This window comes from Pongo abelii, chromosome 11, assembly GCF_028885655.2.
Source record: "Pongo abelii isolate AG06213 chromosome 11, NHGRI_mPonAbe1-v2.0_pri, whole genome shotgun sequence".
Lineage (NCBI taxonomy): Eukaryota > Metazoa > Chordata > Mammalia > Primates > Hominidae > Pongo > Pongo abelii.
The window spans coordinates 64,743,996-64,764,018 of NC_071996.2; the positions used below are offsets into that span (position 1 = coordinate 64,743,996).

The 20,023-nt window shown below is 35.6% G+C and overlaps 1 protein-coding gene across 1 annotated transcript in view; it reads right to left on the minus strand.

Moving 5' to 3' along the window:
• Positions 1-4,426: 4,426 nt before the first annotated feature.
• IFIH1 (interferon induced with helicase C domain 1) overlaps positions 4,427-20,023 on the minus strand; it is a 51,501-nt gene continuing 35,904 nt past the window's right edge. The window contains exons 6-16 of the mRNA XM_024243484.3: positions 19,736-19,946; positions 18,686-18,903; positions 17,336-17,452; positions 15,549-15,672; positions 14,759-15,037; positions 14,031-14,290; positions 11,151-11,300; positions 9,578-9,739; positions 5,433-5,623; positions 4,825-4,915; positions 4,427-4,725 (exon numbers count right to left, since the gene is read on the minus strand). Of these exons, the coding sequence (XP_024099252.3) occupies positions 4,546-4,725; positions 4,825-4,915; positions 5,433-5,623; positions 9,578-9,739; positions 11,151-11,300; positions 14,031-14,290; positions 14,759-15,037; positions 15,549-15,672; positions 17,336-17,452; positions 18,686-18,903; positions 19,736-19,946 (1,983 nt within the window). The 3' untranslated portion in view covers positions 4,427-4,545. The remainder of the gene's footprint in view (positions 4,726-4,824; positions 4,916-5,432; positions 5,624-9,577; positions 9,740-11,150; positions 11,301-14,030; positions 14,291-14,758; positions 15,038-15,548; positions 15,673-17,335; positions 17,453-18,685; positions 18,904-19,735; positions 19,947-20,023) is intronic.

The following is a 20,023-nucleotide window of genomic DNA, read 5'->3' on the forward strand; positions in this document are numbered from 1 at the left end:
AAATAATTTACTTAAAATATTGTATAGTATATAATTTCTCTTTGGAACTTTTTCATTTGCATGTCAGGAATAAACCTTTAAGTTGGTTTTATATTAATTTAGACGCTGATGTTGAGTTTCTTCTAAATACAACTCCATGCTGAGAGAAACCACAAAGAGGCTCAGCTTCAATTGGGTTACACTGACCACAACATTTTAAAACTTTGCAGATATACTTGAAGGTGAGATGTGGAAAGTGCTGAGCCCTATTTATTAATTAATAACTGTTAAATCCAAGTTAAAGCCCAGATGCTAGATGGGGCTGTGGGAAGAAGACTATTTTTAGAAAGTTATACTTATATGTATATATTGATGATATGTATCTTTTTGTTATGTCCATAGAAGATCTGGACATTAAATTGCCCCCCAGCTACACTGAATAGCATATTCATAGCAACCATGTTTCATTACAGATACTATTTACTTTTTTGGGATGAGTCTTTTGAGCTAACCATTGATAAAGTGGAGAGGGCCCCAATCTTGTTTATATCCTACTTAAACGTTAAACATAGATCTAAAATTCACTATTAGTATGCCATACCATTACCCTATTCCACACAATAGACTTGCCCAGTGTCATCTAACTGCTCTCTTTGCTTCTATTTTGTACTACTGTAACTTATGTAGACTGTTTTTGAGGTGTCAACAAACATCAGGTTTTTTCATCTATGTTTCTCATAGTAGTAGCTGAGGCTACTACAACTGCTGGTACTCTTCTGGCAACTCCTGCTCCTATATTCTGTACATTAATTCCTATGAGGTGACAACAGCTAAACATGTTCCATGAAATATCCAAATTTTCATTATAGTCCCTCAAGGTTGATATTATTATAGTTCCCTATGGTCTCAGAGAGATTAAGTGGCTTGCCCAAGTCACAAAGCCAGTGAGGATCCAAACCCAAGTTTGTCTCACCCTCTGCTGTCCCTATAAAAAGGCTGTCCCTATAAAATATATAAAACCGTATATCTAGTAAGACTAAGGAGAAATGCACAAACTGAAGAATGCCGAAGTTTCAAATTAACTTCATAAGTCTTAGAAGGAAATAAACTAATTTTTTTGTTTCTTTATTGTTATGAGTCACATAATTGTTAGCCAGATTTTGGGAGTGAGCATTTTATCATGCTCAGGAGGAGTGAGCGATACCTTCCATACATTTCTCTCCATTCCAGTTTAGAAAATGTGAATGTGCTAGATTCTGGGAAGTGACATTTGGGTTTTGTGTTTGAAGACCATAAAAGGTGTCTGCTGAAGAGTTGGCAAAGAACAGCTTCTAACCATGTGCAGAGGCACTCATTTGAGAAAGGATAAGGGAGACCAGAAAAGACTATAGCAAGAACATTTGGTAGAATGTATCAGTAATACCCAATAAGCAATTTATTTTGGAGTTGGACAATGCTAATATTTTATCACTCTCTATTATTCTTCCCCATTGGCATATATGTGTGTTTGAGTCTCTTAAATCTTAAAAGCAACAATGATAAGAGAAACTCCAATCCTCTTTGGCTTTATGGTCAACTGAATTGAAAACCCCAGAATTCTTTTCCCTAAGGCATAACACTCTGCTGTAGGGACTATTAGACTGCAGAGAGGAATCTATAGCATTACTCACTTTCAACAATTACTTGTGACATGCACTATTAATCATATTTTGGAAAATCATTTCTTATTTATGTTTGTGTTGCCATAATCAATGCCTTACATTCAAGATACTGACATAAACTCTAAGTTGCTGTATTTTAATTTCATATGATCTGAAATGATATCAAACTTTTAGGATTATGCTTTATATTTCTTATCCACCAGGTCTGCCAATAATCTGTTGGTTTGAAAATACTTGTTGTATAATTTCCTGACACTTTTGGGCCTTTTGAAACTGCCTTAAGACACATGACTCCAGACGGGGTACCTGTTCTGTGAGATCCTTACAATGCCTTTTAACATACGTGAGCTACATTTCAATATGTATTGTACTGAGCAGGTATTTAGCCCACAGTTGATATTACTACAAGTCATTGGACAAGGTCTTAAAATGAAAGCAGGAAGCATGGAACTATGAGGATGCTATAGTTGTAAGGGACCTTTGATATTATCTAATCCAATCTCTCATTTTCCAGGAGAGGGAACACTGTGAACTAAGGTTGCTCAAAGTTACCCACTGGTTGAAGGTCTTTCTTTTTTTTTTTTTTTTTTTTTTTGAGGCAGAGTCTCTTTCTTTCACCCAGGCTGGAGTGCGGTGGCACGATTTCGGCTCACCACCACGTCCGCCTCCTGGGTTCAAGCGATTCTTCTGCCTCAGCCTCCTGATTAGCTGGATTTACAGGTGCCTGCTACCACTAATTTTTGTATTTTAGTAAGATGGCTTTTCACCATGTTGGCCAGCTGGTGTTGAACTCCCAACCTCAAGTGATCCATCCTTCTCGGCCTCCCAAAGTGTTGGGATTATAGGCGTGAGCCACTGGGTCTGGCCGAAGGTCTTATGGAGACTAAAACTCAGGCATTCTAACTCACAGGCTGATGTCTAACATGTTCTGTAAGGGACCCTAAAATATCATGGGTATTGAACTGTTCAGTAACAATCAGCTGAAATGCTACAATAATCATCGTTATTTTTTGAATGAAACATATGCACCATAGTTCAAGTTTTCAGGTACCATCACATATTAAGTTTCATACTATTTGAAACATGTATTTTAAAACTTTAAAGTAGAAATAACACTTTTTTAATTGAAAAAAGTTACTGAAAAACAGATGAAAAAACCTGATATTTGTTGACACCTCAAAAACAGTCTACATATGTTACAGTAGTACATTTAGCTATTTTATGCATTTGGTTTCTTGCATAGTTTCCAAAACATTCTAGAAGACAGCAATACTTTAAATGGAGTCAGCTGGAGTTTAAAAAAGTATTTTAAGAAAACCATCAATTATGTGTGTCTTCTTTTGTCCTCGTGTATACCCAAGAGATCTCATTGGTTAATATTCATCTCTGATTAGGCATTATCAAGGAAAGATTCAAAACTACCGTAATATCAACTCAACTAATCCATCAAAGCTTCAGAAGAATGTTCTTTTCACACCCTCCAACATTTTGTTTCTTCTTAGTCACAGGAGGTAAATGTTCCCTTGGAGAAAGCCATCTGTGAGACTTGCTAAGTTTTGGTTAAAATGGTCAATTGTGGCTTCTGTCTGAATCATGCAGATCTTCCTTGTCAAAAGAGCCTGCTTTTCTACTGGGAGAATTGTCCGTAGTGTTCTGGGAGGGGCAGAGGCAGACATTTTTCTCTTTATTCTCTAATAACACTCAGCATCTGCTCCCTGCTAACTCCAGTGTGAATCCTGGAGTGGGAGGTGAACGGCTGTCCAGGGACATGAGTAATATTGTTAGCATTAATGGTCAGCCTGGTTTTAGCCACTACTCTGTCATTAGGTAGTTCTGCAACATAGTATTATGTTTGTGGAAGGGAAGGCCTAGGAAGGAAGCCTTAAGCTACTTGATGCTGCTTCTTAACCAGTCTTTAATGGTACTTCACAGTTTTTAAAGTGCTTTCCTATGATATCACTTAGTTGCAAAGACTGGGCAAGTGACGTAGGAGGCAAAGCTCTAAGATGGTCCCCACGATTCCCACTGGCTGGGGTGATTCCCTGAATAATCCCGTTGCGGTGAGTGTGGGCAGGACCTACGGATATGATGAGACAGTCACTTCTATGGTTACAGTTAACCTATCTAAGACTCCATCTGAGCGGACTTGAGAGAGAGATTCTTCTTCTGACCATGAAGAAGCAAATATCTGTGCTAGGAAAGAGCCTTGAGCGTGCTGTGTGGTAGGGGCATTGCTGGAGCTGAGAGCGATCCCCAGTGGACAGACAGCAAAATAGCCATCCTAGTCAGACAGCTGCAAGGAAACAAACTCTGCCAAAACTCTGAATGAACTTGGAAGTGGATTCTTTCCCCAGTGCCTCCAGATGAGAACACAGTCTGGCTGACACCTCAATTTCAATTTTGTGAGACCCTGAGCAGAGAACCCTGCCCTTCTGACCAACAGGACATGTGTTATAATTAATGATCATTGCTTTAAGCCACTACATTTGTGGCAATCTGTTATAGAGCAATAGAAAATTAATAAAAAGTAAAACCGGAGAATGTTATGACCATTTCATCGATAAGGAGACTGGTTTAGAAAGATGAACTGATTTGCCTAATTTTATTCTGAAAATCAGTGACAGACCTGAGACTGGTACTTTGGATTCTCATTTGTACTTCAGCATTCTTTCCACAGGACTATAATGCTCCACACTAATGAGAATTATTGGTAGATTTTCCTTACCCCTGCCCAACAACAAGGTGGTTAATGCATAATATATTGTGTTCTTAAAAAGAGTTCAATGCAGAGTAAAACAATCATTTTATTGATTCTTATGTCAGTTCTGTAGCATAATGAATACATTAATCATAATCATATTAAATGTTTAACTGATAGTATTTTAAAAGAATCTTCAATCAAGTGCTAATCTTCATCACTAAATAAACAGCATTCTGAATAGTCAAGATTGGGAAATGTGATAGGTAATTCTACCCACTTTTTGTATTGTTTCTTTGTTGAATTATTTTTGAAAACCACTACAAAATTCTTTATTTTGAGACAAGGCAAATCTAAGCCTTTGTGCACCATCATTGTTCCCCAAGCCTGGAAAACAAAAGAGAGAGCAAGAGGAAAATTAAATGCACATGCAATTAAACATTCCTGTTGGCTAAAGTAAAATCTGGCCCACAGCAATTTACTCACCTGGCCACATTTGCAGATGATTTCACCATTTATTTGATAGTCGGCACACTTCTTTTGCAGTGCTTTGTTTTCTCTTACAATGTAAAGTTCCCTATAAGTATCAAAGGGAAAGAATCATCACGGAGAACTGACAAAATACCAATGTGTAGTTCATGGGTTATTGGACCTGGAGCTCATTCACATGCCTGCGGTATTCTACATGGCATTCCTTCCTTCTCTCCTGCTTCCCAGGCTTGTTATGTCAACTAAGGCAATGCTTCTCTTCTACACATACCTCTCAAGGGGCATGTTGCCTTTCATAACTTCTTTCAAGTCTGTTGGTTATATTAACTTGACTTCAGTTGTTCAAAAATTTGAGAACAAATGATGAGCATACAAAAATATGTGCCTTGGATCAAAATGGCTTTGGTTCTTACACTTCTCTTTTCCTGCCCCAGTGCAGTTTATTTAAAACATAGACATTTAAAATAGGAATATAATTGAGAGGCTAAAGGAGAGGAAGTTGTAAAATAAATGAATCTCATTTGCACTATTTTGAAAGAACATTTACAATGCAACCTGCTTCACCCCTTGTGGAAAAATTTTAAAATGGGTCTTTCTGGACTCACTTGAATTCTGGGGTCATATTGACATGATGCATTTTCTCAATTACGTGGATATCTTCCCCAGAACAGGCTAGCACACTGCAGTTTTTGCAAAGGAAAGTTATTAGTGATGGGTTACTCTTGTAATGCTTGGCAATACTTCTCTTGGTTTTCATTTTCTTTTCCATTATACTTTGCATCTGTAATTCCAAAATCTGGACAGAGAAAGGAATAGTTAGTGGTTTCAGGTTTGTTTTCTTTTTTCAGTTTCATAGAAGTAAGTCTCCTGAAATTTGGAGGTCTTAGTTGTGAAAATACACACTTAGCTCATGGTCTAGGAAATAAAAATAATGAGGTAATGACCCCCCAAAGAATTTGGTATATAATCATCTCCTGTAACCATGAAAATGTGCAATCTTCAGGTGTTCAAATAGTAGCCCATTCCATTTCAGAAAAGTTCTATTGTAAGAAAGTCCTTAGCAATATTCAACAAAAATTCTCTGTCTAGCCTACCCATTTGTTATTTATTTATTTATTTATTTATTTATTTATTTATTGAGATGGAATCTTGCTCTGCTGCCCAGGGTGGAGTGTGGTGGCACTATCTCAGGTCACTGCAACCTCCATCTCCTGGGTTCAAGGGATTCTTCTGCCTTAGCCTCCTGAGTAGCTGGGATTCCAGGCACCCGCCACCATGCTCAGCTAATTTTTGTATTTTTAGTAGAGATGGAGTTTTGCCATGTTGCCCAGGCTGGTCTCAAATTCTTGATCTCAGTGATCCACCTGCCTCAGCCTCTCAAAGTGCTGGGATTACAGGTGTGAGCCACTGTACCGGCCTACCCATTTGTTTTAATTCTGTTCCATAAAATAGGTCTAAACTTCCTTCCACATGGAATCTCTTTACTAAACACTGTTATTACATTACCAAAGTCTTCTCTAATCTATGCTAAGCACCCAAATTCCTTTAATCTTTTTTCATGCTTTATAATTTTCAGACTCTTCACTATCTTAATCAGTCTACTCTTTACACATTTGTAGCAGAAACTGCTAGTTTTTCATTCAGTGTCCATTTTTCCTAACAGAACCATAATTTTACTCTGGGTGGAAATATGCTAGCTAAATGACTACATTTCCAAACCAGCAGTCAATGACATGTAAAAAGCTGTTGAGTGGAATTTTCAGAAAATCTTCTTAAAAATTAGATAGCTGGCATGTGTACCTTTCGCCCTTTCCATTCTCTTCTTACTTCCTGCCTAGAATGAGGATGTGGCAGCTGAAATTCTAAAAGCCATCTTCGACCATGAGAATGAAAGCCCAATGCTATAACAGCATAAAAAGGAGAGAAAAGGCCTGGATTCCTCATAACATCATGGAGCCAATACTGCCTAGATTCCTTATGTGAGAGACTATGCCCATAAACCTCTTTATTCTAGGCTCTGTGACTAGCAGCAGCACTTATTTTATAATGGAAATAATCTAGTTTATGTAACATATGAAAGTTGACATAGGGACTGACCAATGTTTATACCAACACAACTTCATGGTAGAAAAATCTGGTTCTTAAATAATTTACCTCCAAACTGACCTCTCATAGATGACATATTTATATTAAGTTATGGAGGAATTAATTGTTTTCTTTAAGACCGAGGGAGAAATTTTCAGTAAAAGTGAGTCATCAGTGCAGTTGAACAAAGCCCATCTCTTCGGCTTTTAACTCTACATTTTAGATCTCCCTTAAAGGCAGCCATATATAGCATAGAAAAGAGAAGAAAATCTTGCAAGCAAGCTTGGAGGCTATATAATATATTAATCAGACAAGTACCAAGATTAATTTCCTATGTAAATTATAGCAAAATAATACATTGAAATATTTTTCCCTAAAAGTTTTAATAGGTTACTTTTATAAGACATTTACAGTTCAATGAGCTGATAAGGTAATTATAGGATCACATACATGTGGGAATTAAGAAATGTGTATGAATGAGTCAGAAAAAAATAAAGCCAAGGTAAGTGTATGGATTTGTAATCAGGACATCAGAAGCTAAAAGACTAACTCTAAAATAGTAAAGGAATTTGAAGTAACTAGAGGGGTAAACAAACAAAAAAAAGAACTCATAATAAATATACAGGAGGCACAGCTACAATCAGCCTAAGTCCAAATAAAGTATAATAATGTAGCAAAAAAATTGAATCAATGCTAGAGAAAAACATTTATGATGATCAACTTGCTCCTAGAAGTCTGATTTAATTTTAAGAAGCTATGTTATGTATAAACTGTGTTTATGACGTGGAAGAAAGATTTCATCTTATCTGTCAATTCTCTTCATTCATTAGTGGTTGTCTGAAGATTGTGTTGAGAAAGATGCTCAAATTAGAAGAAAGTAAACATCTTCCCAGTAGCAATGTTTTCTACAGGCTTTGAACAGATTACTGGTGGCATGTACCCCTCCTTCCCCATTGCCACTCCTACTCTAAGTTCATCTACCTGAAGTAGTTTTAGGAGGGCAGGTTTCTTGGCCAAAGGAGACCTAAAAATATAGTCCACTCTGGGGCCCCCAAAGGGACAGAATCTTATTCTAAAGAATGTCTGGAAGAGTTTGACCCTTAAACTCCAGAGATTGTCCTAGTGTTGACCCCCAAAAAACTACTCTTAAAACGTCAGTCTTTGTAAACATCTACTTGATTAATTCTCTTAGGACATTAACTGGGAGGCAGTAACTTTCCAGTGGCATAATTTGGTGACAAAAGTTTGATTTGATACTCTAAAATATTTGCTTTGCCTTGTATTTAAAGGGGTTTTAAAATAAAGGTTTGTGCAGAAACCTGGTCAGGAAACCTTGGAGTTGGTAATAGCAATGCACACCAATTTGAAAGCATCCCTTTAGTGAAACTCTATTTAAGGTAGAGCCAATTCCAATGTTAAGAAACTAACATTCACACCCATATGCAAGGGTGTGAATTTTCTTCTAAATGGATTGTTTGCTATTATAGTAGTTACAGTTTTTAATTCAGTGGTATGGGGGATTTCCTGAAATACTATAGAAATACATTCTTTCTTCACTGCATTCCTTTGCACAACTCAAATAACTGTGTGTTAGTAAATTGAGATGTAGCTAGATGACATATTCTGTATTTTCTTATCATTCAGATGCAGCTTCCTTGTCACTCCTTCTAAGAGACCTTCCTCAACCACCCAGTTGAAAGTATCCATCTAGTCTATGCAGCCATAAAAAAGGATGAGTTCTTGTCCTTTGTAGGGACATGGATGAAACTGAAAACCATCATTCTGAGCAAACTATCACAAGGACAGAAAACCAAACCCCACATGTTCTCACTCATAGGTGGAAATTGAAAAATGAAAACACTTGGACACAGGGCTGGGAACATTACACACCAGGGCCTGTCGTGGGGTGGGGGGAGGGGGGATAGCATTAAGAGAAATACCTAATGTAAATGACAAGTAAATGGGTACAGCACACCAACATGGCACATGTATACATATGTAACAAACCTTCACATTGTGCACATGTACCCTAGAACTTAAAGTATAATAAAACAAAAAATTTCAAAAACTACTAAAAAAAAGAAAGTATCCATCTAGTCAGTTGTTTCATATCATCCTATTCTAACTCTCTTTACTTATCTTGATATATTATATTTCTTGTTTTTTAATGTTTGTTTACTGTTTCTGTCCTCCAAAATTCACCAGGCACACACTAGAAATATAAACTTCATGCAGCAGGAGTCTTATGTGTTTTGTTTGCCTCTGTTGGCTGTTCCTATAAGGTTACCTGGCACACAGTAGGCGTTTCATCTACATTTCTGAAATTAAAAAACTGTGCCTTTACAAACAAATTGGATCAAACCAAAATTACCATGTTGGATTGAATCAGTGAGTTGCAGCAGTCTTTCTGGAACAAGGCAGCCTAAATTTATATTATCAAAATTTATGGTTGGTTTTACTGGAATGAGGAATGGCTCCCTGATAATTTCCTTCCCACCATGGATCTTGATTCTCTGCATGTGAATCTGGATTAAGCACAGTTCACTAAACAGAAACTTGTAATTCAGCACAATTTTTATCTGGTGAACAAGTCACAGAGATATCAATGGCAACCACATGCCACCATTTTTAGATGAAAATCAAATTCAGAGGTGGCCAACAACACCTTATGAGCATACTCCTCTGGTTTCATATTTTGAACACAATGTATAGCTTTATACATCATCTTCTCTCGGAAATCATTAACTGTCTCACGTTCGATAACTCCTGAACCGCTGTGAGCAACCAGGACGTAGGTGCTCTCATCAGCTCTGGCTCGACCACGGGCCTGAAAACACAAATAAATCAAGTAAATGAAAGGGTACGCTGTGATACAAATCCTCCTGGTTTTTTCTGGGAATGATATTCATTGCTCAGAATGAAATGATATTGGGTTGTTCAGCATGCCAGTCTTCAAATGGGTAAAGTTAGTAAAGTTAGTTATTAATGCATTCCTTGTAAGTCAGCTCTTTGAAACTTATAATGTGCTTTAATACAGAAAAAGTGTTCTAGAGTGATGATGGTTAGGCCTCAATGACATAATATCATCCTGTCCAGACTTTTTGCTCTCAGAGCTTCTCTCTCAAACTATGAGAACCACGATCAATGACTTGGACTGAGGAGTTGTCTTTCTTGGTAGGAAGCTGGGAGGAATGAATGGAGAGAAGGGTCATCTCTGACCTTGACACTAGGGCTGGTGAGAAGGCAGGTCAGTTTCTGGCATCCTACATTACATTCTTAGCACATTTTCCCATGGGAACATATTTAACATGGTGATAACTTTCTACAAGCCTCTTTAAGAAAGTGATATTCAGGTATATTTTGAGTAACAGAAACTTCTGTGGCCTGGCCCAGGAGCCTATCAACTATAAAATTATCCTCAAGGAAAAATGTATTCTAAGTTTGATTACTAAGCTTATCACTGACTTACAAATAGACTCTTGAAATAAAATTATTTGCTAATTCGATGGCAGTCTGGTTATCTTAGTCTTCTATGACTTGCCTTTTATTCAAGGATGCAATTTAAGTTATTTAAAAAACCCTTTAGTTAATTTTATAGGAAGAATAGTATACCTATTAATCAGCATAACACCTATGCCTATTCAACAGAAGGTTACAATAATGCCATTAACATAGGTGGGTAAGAGATAAAGTGAAATCTGAATGAAAACAGAACATTTCACTCTTTTATTTATTTTTGCATTTATAAGTCTGCCCCCAACCAACATTTTATCATGAAAACTTCTAAACATACAGAAAATTGGAAAGGATAAGGGAAGAAAATGCAGAAACAGCAGGGCTCCCTCAGGTTTGGGCACGTTACTTCATCAGACATTTGTGGGACAGTGTACTTTAGATTCCTGGTCCAGCTGGGGGCTCACAGACATCCTAGGAATGAGGAGGCTGCTTTTGACTCTTACAAATGGGGCTAGTGTCATGGTCCTGGAAAGCCTTAGGGTACAGAAATAGCCAAAGAGGAGTTGTTGTTTAAACATACAACAGGTATCTGGTTATCATATGAATTGACAGCAATATGAAAGGCAACAGTGCACAGCATTTTAAAAATGCTCTTTTAACAGGAAAAAGGCTTTGTTTTAAAAACTAAAAAGATGTTTTGTGCTGTTTAACTAAAAGAAAGCAATTAAAATAGGAACACAGAAATAAAAATTAACATAATAAGTAGAGGTATTTGAATGTACCTGGACCATGGCTATTTCATTGGTGACGAGACCATAACGGATAACAATGTTACATTCTTTAATATCCAGACCTTCTTCTGCCACTGTGGTAGCGATAAGCAGATTTATTTTTCCAGTGCGAAATTTACTAATGACTTCTTTTTGTTCATTCTGTAGAAACATTTTAATAAATTAAATTTTGTGATGCTAAACACATTAAAATCTTCTAATTAGAGGAAGAAATAATAAATTGCAACTGGTCAGTGTAAATCAAAGGATTAGAGCATACATGGATTTGTTGCCATCTGTTTTTGGCATTGAACAAAGACATAATGGTGAGACAACATTTGATTTCCAATCTGGGATTACCACACAATAACAAAAATATTTCCATCATCCAGTCTGGAGGTGGGAAGGCCACATTTTATGCCAAGGAAATAAATTGATGGGTGATTCCAGAGGAAGAAAGGAGGAGCTGTCGGTTGAGAAGAGAATATGACAATCAGAAGCTAAAATGGGCTTTTTCCCTCACTACATTAACTTCAGAATCTTTAATATTTAGAGGATAAGATGCAGAGATGCTTTGATATATTGTTTTCAGTCACAGAGAAAATGCATACTGTATATGCATTTGGTCACTTTAAGAATCGTTTGAGTGAGAAGCTATGGAATATTCCTAAAAGGACACAAGATAAACTGAAAACATCAGCTGCATCTAGGGAGGGGAGCTGGAAGACTAGAGGTCAGTGGTATGCCTTGTGCCTTATTAATTTTGAATGAGGTAAATATATTATCAATTCAAAGGGACAATATAAATAAAAATGAAAGAAGAGGTTATGCAACTGTGATTAAAACTATTTTCAAATGAAAAAACTCTGAATTTTGAAAGTCAGTATAAATAAATTAAAATATGCCCTCTCATCCTTACATGGGAGAAATGAGTGAGCACAAACCTAGCTTGATACGGACAATGTGGTTTTATTTTCATAACCACTCTCTTCAAAGCTGTTGGTCCAGTTGGCATTTGGTGCACATCCACACTGTCTATTGCCCCCATACATTAAAGAAAAATAAAGCTGCCAGACCAAAAGTATGTTCTTCCATCCCCTTCCCTTCCTTCTCAGAGGCAGCGTGAGTCCTTATTTGACTCCTACTCCTGTCGGAGAACCCTGTAGAAAGACCTCTCTTGAGTCTTCTCTGAAAATTTCTCCCTCCTGCCCTCACATCTCCCAATAAAAACTTACATATCCTTGCATTTTAGCAGAAGATGCCTGTGTCTTAATTTGAAGGAGTAACTTTAATAACAAAAATTCCAGACAGTGTCAGATCTTGAAGTCACATCATGTAGATGCCTAACACCATTGCTAAGGAGTTTGTCCACCCCAGTTTACAAGGTGAGGATGCAAGGAGTGGGGAAGGAAGGGAATATGTTCTGTATTTTGGCACACAGCCCCTAGGTTTGAAATGAATAAGGAGCAGAAAGTAGCTTGAACATAGCCTTTTCATTTGCACTCTACCTCTTTTTAAAGAGAAGCTTAGCCCTCTTACAATAAAAGTCACAACGCTAAAGTTAATATAATAGAAATTTAAAAACAGAACTCATAAGAATCAACACAGAGGCTGTGAGACTGAACTTGAGTTTTGCCTGCTACCTTTCTGGAAGCTAAGGCAAAAAGAAAAACATATAAAGCAAACTACATCTCATCAAAAAGAAGGAAGCAAACTTGTTACCCAAGGAAAACAGTACTTTCTCTGGCATTAATTTTATTGGCAATGTTCACAAGAGTGCATGTAGAGGGTATATAAAGAGTTATAGTGAACCATTTCAAGAATTTTTTTTCAGCAAACACTGAAACAGAATTAATTTGCTCCATTGGCATGAATAGTGATAACTATAATAGAAAGGAAGTATCCATTTGTCCAGAAAAACTCAGGATCAATATGATTTTAGCCCTCAGAAGAATATTTTACTCTAACAAGACATCATTGCTTCATGCATGCTTGTAATGTCCACAAGTGCCTTTTTTTCTTACCCAAGTGTTTTTTACTATGCCCACAGTAAGCAACATGTAAACAAAATAAAATAAAACACCTTAAAAAGGAACAGAAAACCTACTTATCAGAATCCCAAATCTCTAATGTATCAAATTCTTCAGTTTTTCCAAGTTTCCCTATAGGTCTCATTCTATGTAAACATATTTTGCATAGTTCTAGTTATAATGCACACATTTTTGTGGGAGTTTGAATTTTCCACTTGATACTACATGGCAATCATTTCTGAACTTTGTTGTTAAGTTTACATGTCACTCATTTTTGCAAGGGAAACTTAGAAAGTTCTTCCGATTATTATGTGGGAAAAATGACTCCTAAAACAACACTTAACCTCTCAAAAACCACAGATTTGATTGCTATTAGACTTAGATTTTATTTCAAGAACAAGTGTTTTATCCTGTAAATGTATTTGTGGGTGGTGAGAGGATTGGTAGAAAAAGACTAAAAACAATTTGAGAAGAGTAATAACAGCATAAGAAAAGAAGTCCAGGCTGAGCGCAGTGGCTCGTGCCTATAATCCCAATATTTTGGAAGGCAGAGGCAGAAGGATGGCTTGAGCCCAGGAGTTTAAGACAAGCCAGGGCAATGTAGTGGGACACCTTTTCTACAAAAAAGATAAAAAAACTAGTTGGGTATGGTGGTGCACACCTAGAGTCCCAGCTGCTCAGGAGGCTGGGGCTGGAGGATTGCTTGAGCCTAGGAGGTCAAGGGTGCAGTGAATCTTGATCATGCCACTGCTCTTCAGCCTGAGTGACAGAGCGAGGCCTCATCTGAAAGAAAAGAAGAGAAGAGAAGAGAAGAAGAAAAGAAGAGAAAGAAAAGAAAAGAAGTCCAAAAGGATATTTATACCTGTGTCATGGGTTTGAACTCACTGCTGTGTCCAGCTCCAATCAGATGGTGGGCTTTGACTCCTACTTCAGCAAATTTTTCATTTTCAGTAATCCATTGGGAAAGCGCATATGCACTCTGTCGTGTTTTTGTAAAGATTATTCCTCGTGCTGATTCCTCAGTCCTAGTATATTGCTCCATTATGGTATTTCTTAATTTGGTCAGCTTTTCATTTTCATATTCTGGGTTTTCAGCCAGCCTTTTCAACATTTTATTGTTTTCTTTAAGGAATAATTACAGTTGATATGTTAACAAGCTTGATTTAGCCATTCCACAATGTACAGATATATCAAATATTTTGTACACCAAAAATATAGAGTTTTGTTGATTAAAAATTAATTAATTTAAAAACTACTTGAAAGTATAAATTAGTAAAACATACAACGAATTACACTAGAAGGTTTCATGAATTGTGGCTCATCTACAATCTTGCGCTATATCTAATAATTAGGATGGTTTAATAAATAAATTCATTACAATTGTCTTGACAATAAAACTGAATGACCAAATGACCGACTGTGATCATACAACTGGTAGCTAATCTGCTCATATCATCAGAAATAGTTCCAATCTGAGTGGAATTTCTTCTTTCAAAAGATATTTCTCTTTTTGGAGAGCTTATGAGAAGCAGTAAGTTCATGTTGAAAAGGTAAATGAATGACACCAGTATATGTTACTTTGAATCTTACCAAAAAATAAAGTCATGAGAAATCTATCTGTTTCATCCAGTTTCAAAGGTTTCTTTACATCACCCTCGTCTTCATCACCATCACAATACTCATGATCACCACCCTCATCACTATCATCTTCTATGACTGCAAACTTCTTATCTTTCTCTTCGTTATAAAAAGTTTCAAGATGATTATATGCATCTATCATTCGAATTGTGTCATTAATTTGTAGGGCCTCATTGTACTTCCTCAAATGTTCTGCACAAACACGTTCTTTGCGATTTCCTTCTTTTGCAGCTGTGAAAAAATATATTATGTAAGTGAAATAATAAGCATATAAACCCCCTAAAATTGTGCCATGGACTTGAATATATGTTACTAACTCCAAAACTGGCTTCACCTTGGTTTTAAAATGGGCAAGTTAAGGCTCAAAATGTGTCCTGAGCTCTGAAACAGGGCAAGTTTTTCAACTCCTAGACTTGCTGCTTGAGTTCTGCCTCAGCAAAAACATGTAGCTGATGCACAGAGAAATGGCGTGAAAGTATATTAGTTGAGTTTGCCTTTGGAGACAGAGCTATTAATATTTATCTCAAGACTCTGGAGACAAAGAGAAAATTGGATAGGATTGGAATCTCTCTCCTTAGAAAAGGAATTAGAACATGTTTATTATGCTTGTCCTACACAGAACACAGAAATTCTATTTGGAACTACTTTTGCTTTTCATTTTTTGGGGAATCTGTGATATAGTCATCTGAAATCTTGGCATAAACATGGGATAAACTAAGTGTTAGGTCCAAACCTAAATTACCTTTTTTTTCCATTTGAATGGCCCATTGTTCATAGGGTTGAGTTCCAAAATCTGACATTGGACTCATTTGACAATAAGTTTGAATCCTCGTCATTATTTCTAGAAGTTTCTCTTTAAATGGATCCTAAAAATAAAGTACACACTTATTCTTATGTATTATTGTTAAAGGAATAACATTATCTTTGTTAGAATAATTTCTAGGTTATAATAAATCTGATTCATCTTTGTTTAGACAAAGTAACAGGTTAGTGTCCCATTGCTTGTCTGTACATTTATTTTTGTCAGCTTCTCTTTTAAGCCTGCTATCAAGCCACACCCACACCAACACCCTGTTACCTCTGCTGGAATCTCCAACTTAAAAGGTTAACGAAAGTAAAGTTAATGAATTATATAAACCTTGTATGTTAAAGATAACTTAGAAAACACATATTGCATTAATGTCACAATTATTTAGAAAGCTTACAGTGTAATTTAAGAAACATTCCTCGTTTGTAAAACTGGTTTCAGTATTATTTCGACCAAAATAGAAAGTTGAAGTAGAGTCTGAATAAAGCCAGAAATAAAGGAGTGCATGCTATATGATTCCATTTATATAAAGTTCAGAATCAGTGAAAACTCATTTTTTGTTTTAGAAGTCAAGATAGTAGTGATTCCTGGGGCATGGTGACTGGAAGGAGGAACCAGGAGCTTTTGGGGTACTGGCAATGTGCTGTCTCTTGATTTGGATTTTGTTTACATATGTGTATTTGGTTTACGAAAATTCAGCGATCAGTACACATATGAATTTGTACTTTTCTGTATGTATGTTATGCTTCAAGGTATATAAAAAATTAAAGTAAGTTTAAAAAATGGCAAATTCTTTTAAAAAATGTACCTGAGAAATTTAGTTTTAAAAATCTTTATGAGTAGAAATATGCATTTAAAATTATCAAGTAAAACCAAATAAGTAACAAAAAAGGGAAAGTGAATAAAATATATTCAACTGTGCTAGTGCAGCTGGAGTAGATAGCAGTCTTTTTCAGAATTTAAAAAAAGAGATATACGGAGGCTAGTTACTAACATTGGTTTAGTGCCTACTATATTTCAAGCATTGTTTTATCTACTATGCATATTTCATATCATTTGATCCCAACATTCTTATTTTCAATGGTATTATCAAGTACATATGGCCAGAATTTGTAATGCTTTCTAAATTTTACAAAATAAAGTATTGACATAATTTACTGGCCATAATGTCCAAATTGACTCTCAGTTTATTTTTATAATTCCTGAAAAATTCATCAGAAAAGCATCATTAAAGTAAATATTTCACTTCTTTACCATTGCACTGTTTTCCTAAGAAAGTAAATATGCAAGTATGCAAATTAGATAGGATTCCCATTATCATTGCCAAATGTAATTTGATAGCAACAAAATGGCTCTGTGGAATGTCAGAAAATCAATCCTGGAATTCACGAAGAAAATTTAAAAGGCTAAAACGAACTGTCATAACCCCTCCAGCTTAGTTACACATCCCTCTGCCCATGGTTCCCCACTGTCCCTTATAACCCATATGTACAAACAATGAATGAGCTATTCCTCATGTAAATTAGACAACTAAAAGAGGACTAGAGGCGAGAATTCACTGTAGTGCTTTACTGCCTAACATCAATTAAAAAAAAACTGAAACTTGTTTGCTAAAATTTTTAAATAATATTTTTCAGATGGTCAGTATAAAATAGGCTTTGCCATCTTTCTACTGAATGTAGTATTGTCAATCAAATAGATAGAAAACGTTAAGCACATACTTCTCTGGTGTCATCTGCAATTGCAAACTTCTTGCATGGCTCCTGCATTTGGTTTTTCAGTTGATCAAGGTTTTCTTTAACAGTTTTAATAGTAAATGCATCAAGATTGGCACATAGCTGGAAAAGAGACATTTTTCAATATTTATGCAATTATTTTTCCCTTTCACTTTATTCAATGTAGAATTCTTTTTCATGTAAAAAATATGTAGCATTAAATTGTAGCATAAATATGTGGTATAAAATTTTGTGAAAGTAATATGTAGCATTGTTTGCTAAATATAGCATTTTAACATTGTTTTATTATAGATCTCATTAACCCACAATCAGTAACATTTGTCCTAATATAGGAAAAATGTCAGTAACATTTGTCCTAATATAGGATATAAATCAAGTTGATGTATAATAACAAAGAAAAAGGTGTATTGATATTCATTCCTTAAATTCCATTCTCCAGGTGGAAAACTGACATGGAAAGAGTATAACAATTTACCATCACTGACAGAGAAAGATTTTGAGATAACCATGTTACATGAGGCATATCAAAGGTCATCTTGACATCCGTGGATCATACTACCACCTTCTTCTACACATAAGGCAGGCAATGCAAAGCTGGGAGCATCCTTAGTCATGTTCCTTGATTATTAGATTGGAGTTAGTCCTTAATCCCAGTAATAAATTATATTTTGGAGCCTATAATTGCATCTCTGAATGTTGTGTCTACTCTACATAATTTGTATTGAATTCAACTTAAAGTAAGGGACTTAAAATTCAAATGCAATTGCCTTGGTACCAAAATACTTCTTGGGCTACTCTGATTTATTTAACACTCAAGATTAACAGTAGCACTGTATGTGGTGTTACCATTTTGGGGCAGCTGACAAGCTCATCTTTAAAGATCTTCATATCCCTATTTCCCTTTAATTTGAATTACCTAGATTCTAGAATCACATATGAAAGACAGAAAACGTGCAGTTTTGAAACTCATGGAGTAAGACTTTATTATGTGTGACAACTAGAAACTTTCATAGTTTATGCATGTTTCTGTATCAGGTAGATCATTAAATTTAACCATAAGAGTAGATGTTCAAAAGAAGGCATTCTATTTATCTCAACTTCCCATTAATTATATCACTCTCCATCATTTTTATGATATCGTTTTGTGTTATTGATATTTATTAAGGCATATTAGTATTTTATAGAAGACTGAGTATATTTATTGTATTAAAGTAAACAGATTTCACTTAACTGATGATCACAGCACTTGAACTCAATCTTATTTAATAAGACCAAGAAGTCCTGGCATTTGTTTTAACTTTGCTTTCATTGGTTATACATAAAATTATGACTTACTTTTAAAATGTGTTCTTCAGCTTTGGCTTGCTTTGTGGCCCCTCCAACACCAGGTGAAGCTGTTAGTCCCAGTATCTGAGGAAGGGGAATCACTGGTTTGTTTTCTTTCTTGAGTCTATTGTTTTTCAACTTCTGCATCAAATGACGCCTCATGATGTTATTATACACTGCTTCTTTGTTGGTGTGATGACATTCATCAATGATAATGAGAGAAAAGTCTTAAAAGAAAATTCAAAGAGTTCATTTCTCCATATCAGCACACTACAGTGAGAAAATAGCTTTAGACCAGTAATTGAACTGCCTTGGGGATGCCTTCTATTGGGCAGGACACAAGAGCAGTCCACTTTCAGTTTTTAGGAGGGAAATCTAACTATACTAGCACCTGTACACACAGACGTTCATATAGACTAATAATGAAACTCCCTGTTAGACATTCTCCTTCTTTAATAGTTAAGATTCAGAAAGTTTACAGAGCTAAAAAGCGTTAGATGTGGAATTCACACCCTGGCTTATTACAAAACAAATTTCAAGATTATACTTTTGTTCTTTAATAAAATACTTAATTTTAGGTTGGTGAATTTTCTTTTTATTACATCAAGTGAAAAACACACTATTTAAAGAGGGGAATTTTGCCTTGTTTTAACACTGCATTTAGTTATTATAAATTATTTTAATTTTTTCCCATTCTTTCTCCTACCTTCTCATCCTATACCCCACAAAAGACAAGGTTTGTATTTTTATTCTATGGGAAAGGGAAGCAGATCTAACAATATTCAATAGCAAATAAAGGAACTTGTCAGAATAAATGGAAAGTCCAGCGAGTCCTTGCCTTAATAATGGTATTCTTATGCAGAATAAAGTGGTCTAATTAAAAACTTACTTTTTTTGTTTCCTCCGGGAAGTAGAAGGATTTTAATAAAACCATAAACAATAAAAGACAATTTAAACCAAAGTTAATTTTTATGAACATTTAAAAAATTAACAAATACGGCCTTTGTTATCATTAATATTACTATTAATTTTTTTTAAAAAATAAACACTTAAACTGACCTGACAATTGAACACCAGCATCTTCTCCATTTTCCAAATTTAAGAGGGAGTTTTCAAGGATTTGAGCTGTACTGATAATAATATCACAGGACTTGACAACTTCTGGAAATGATATTTTCAGCTGGGTATCACCACTTAATCCAATAACACGATACCATTTCTTCAAAAATGGTTGGAACTCCTTGCGGAAGAGCTGTTCAACTAGCAGTACCTTAAAAAAATGCAAAGATTTTTTAAAAGAGAGAAAGTTAGTCGAAGTTAAAGAAGTGTTGATCAAAGGCCTGTTTG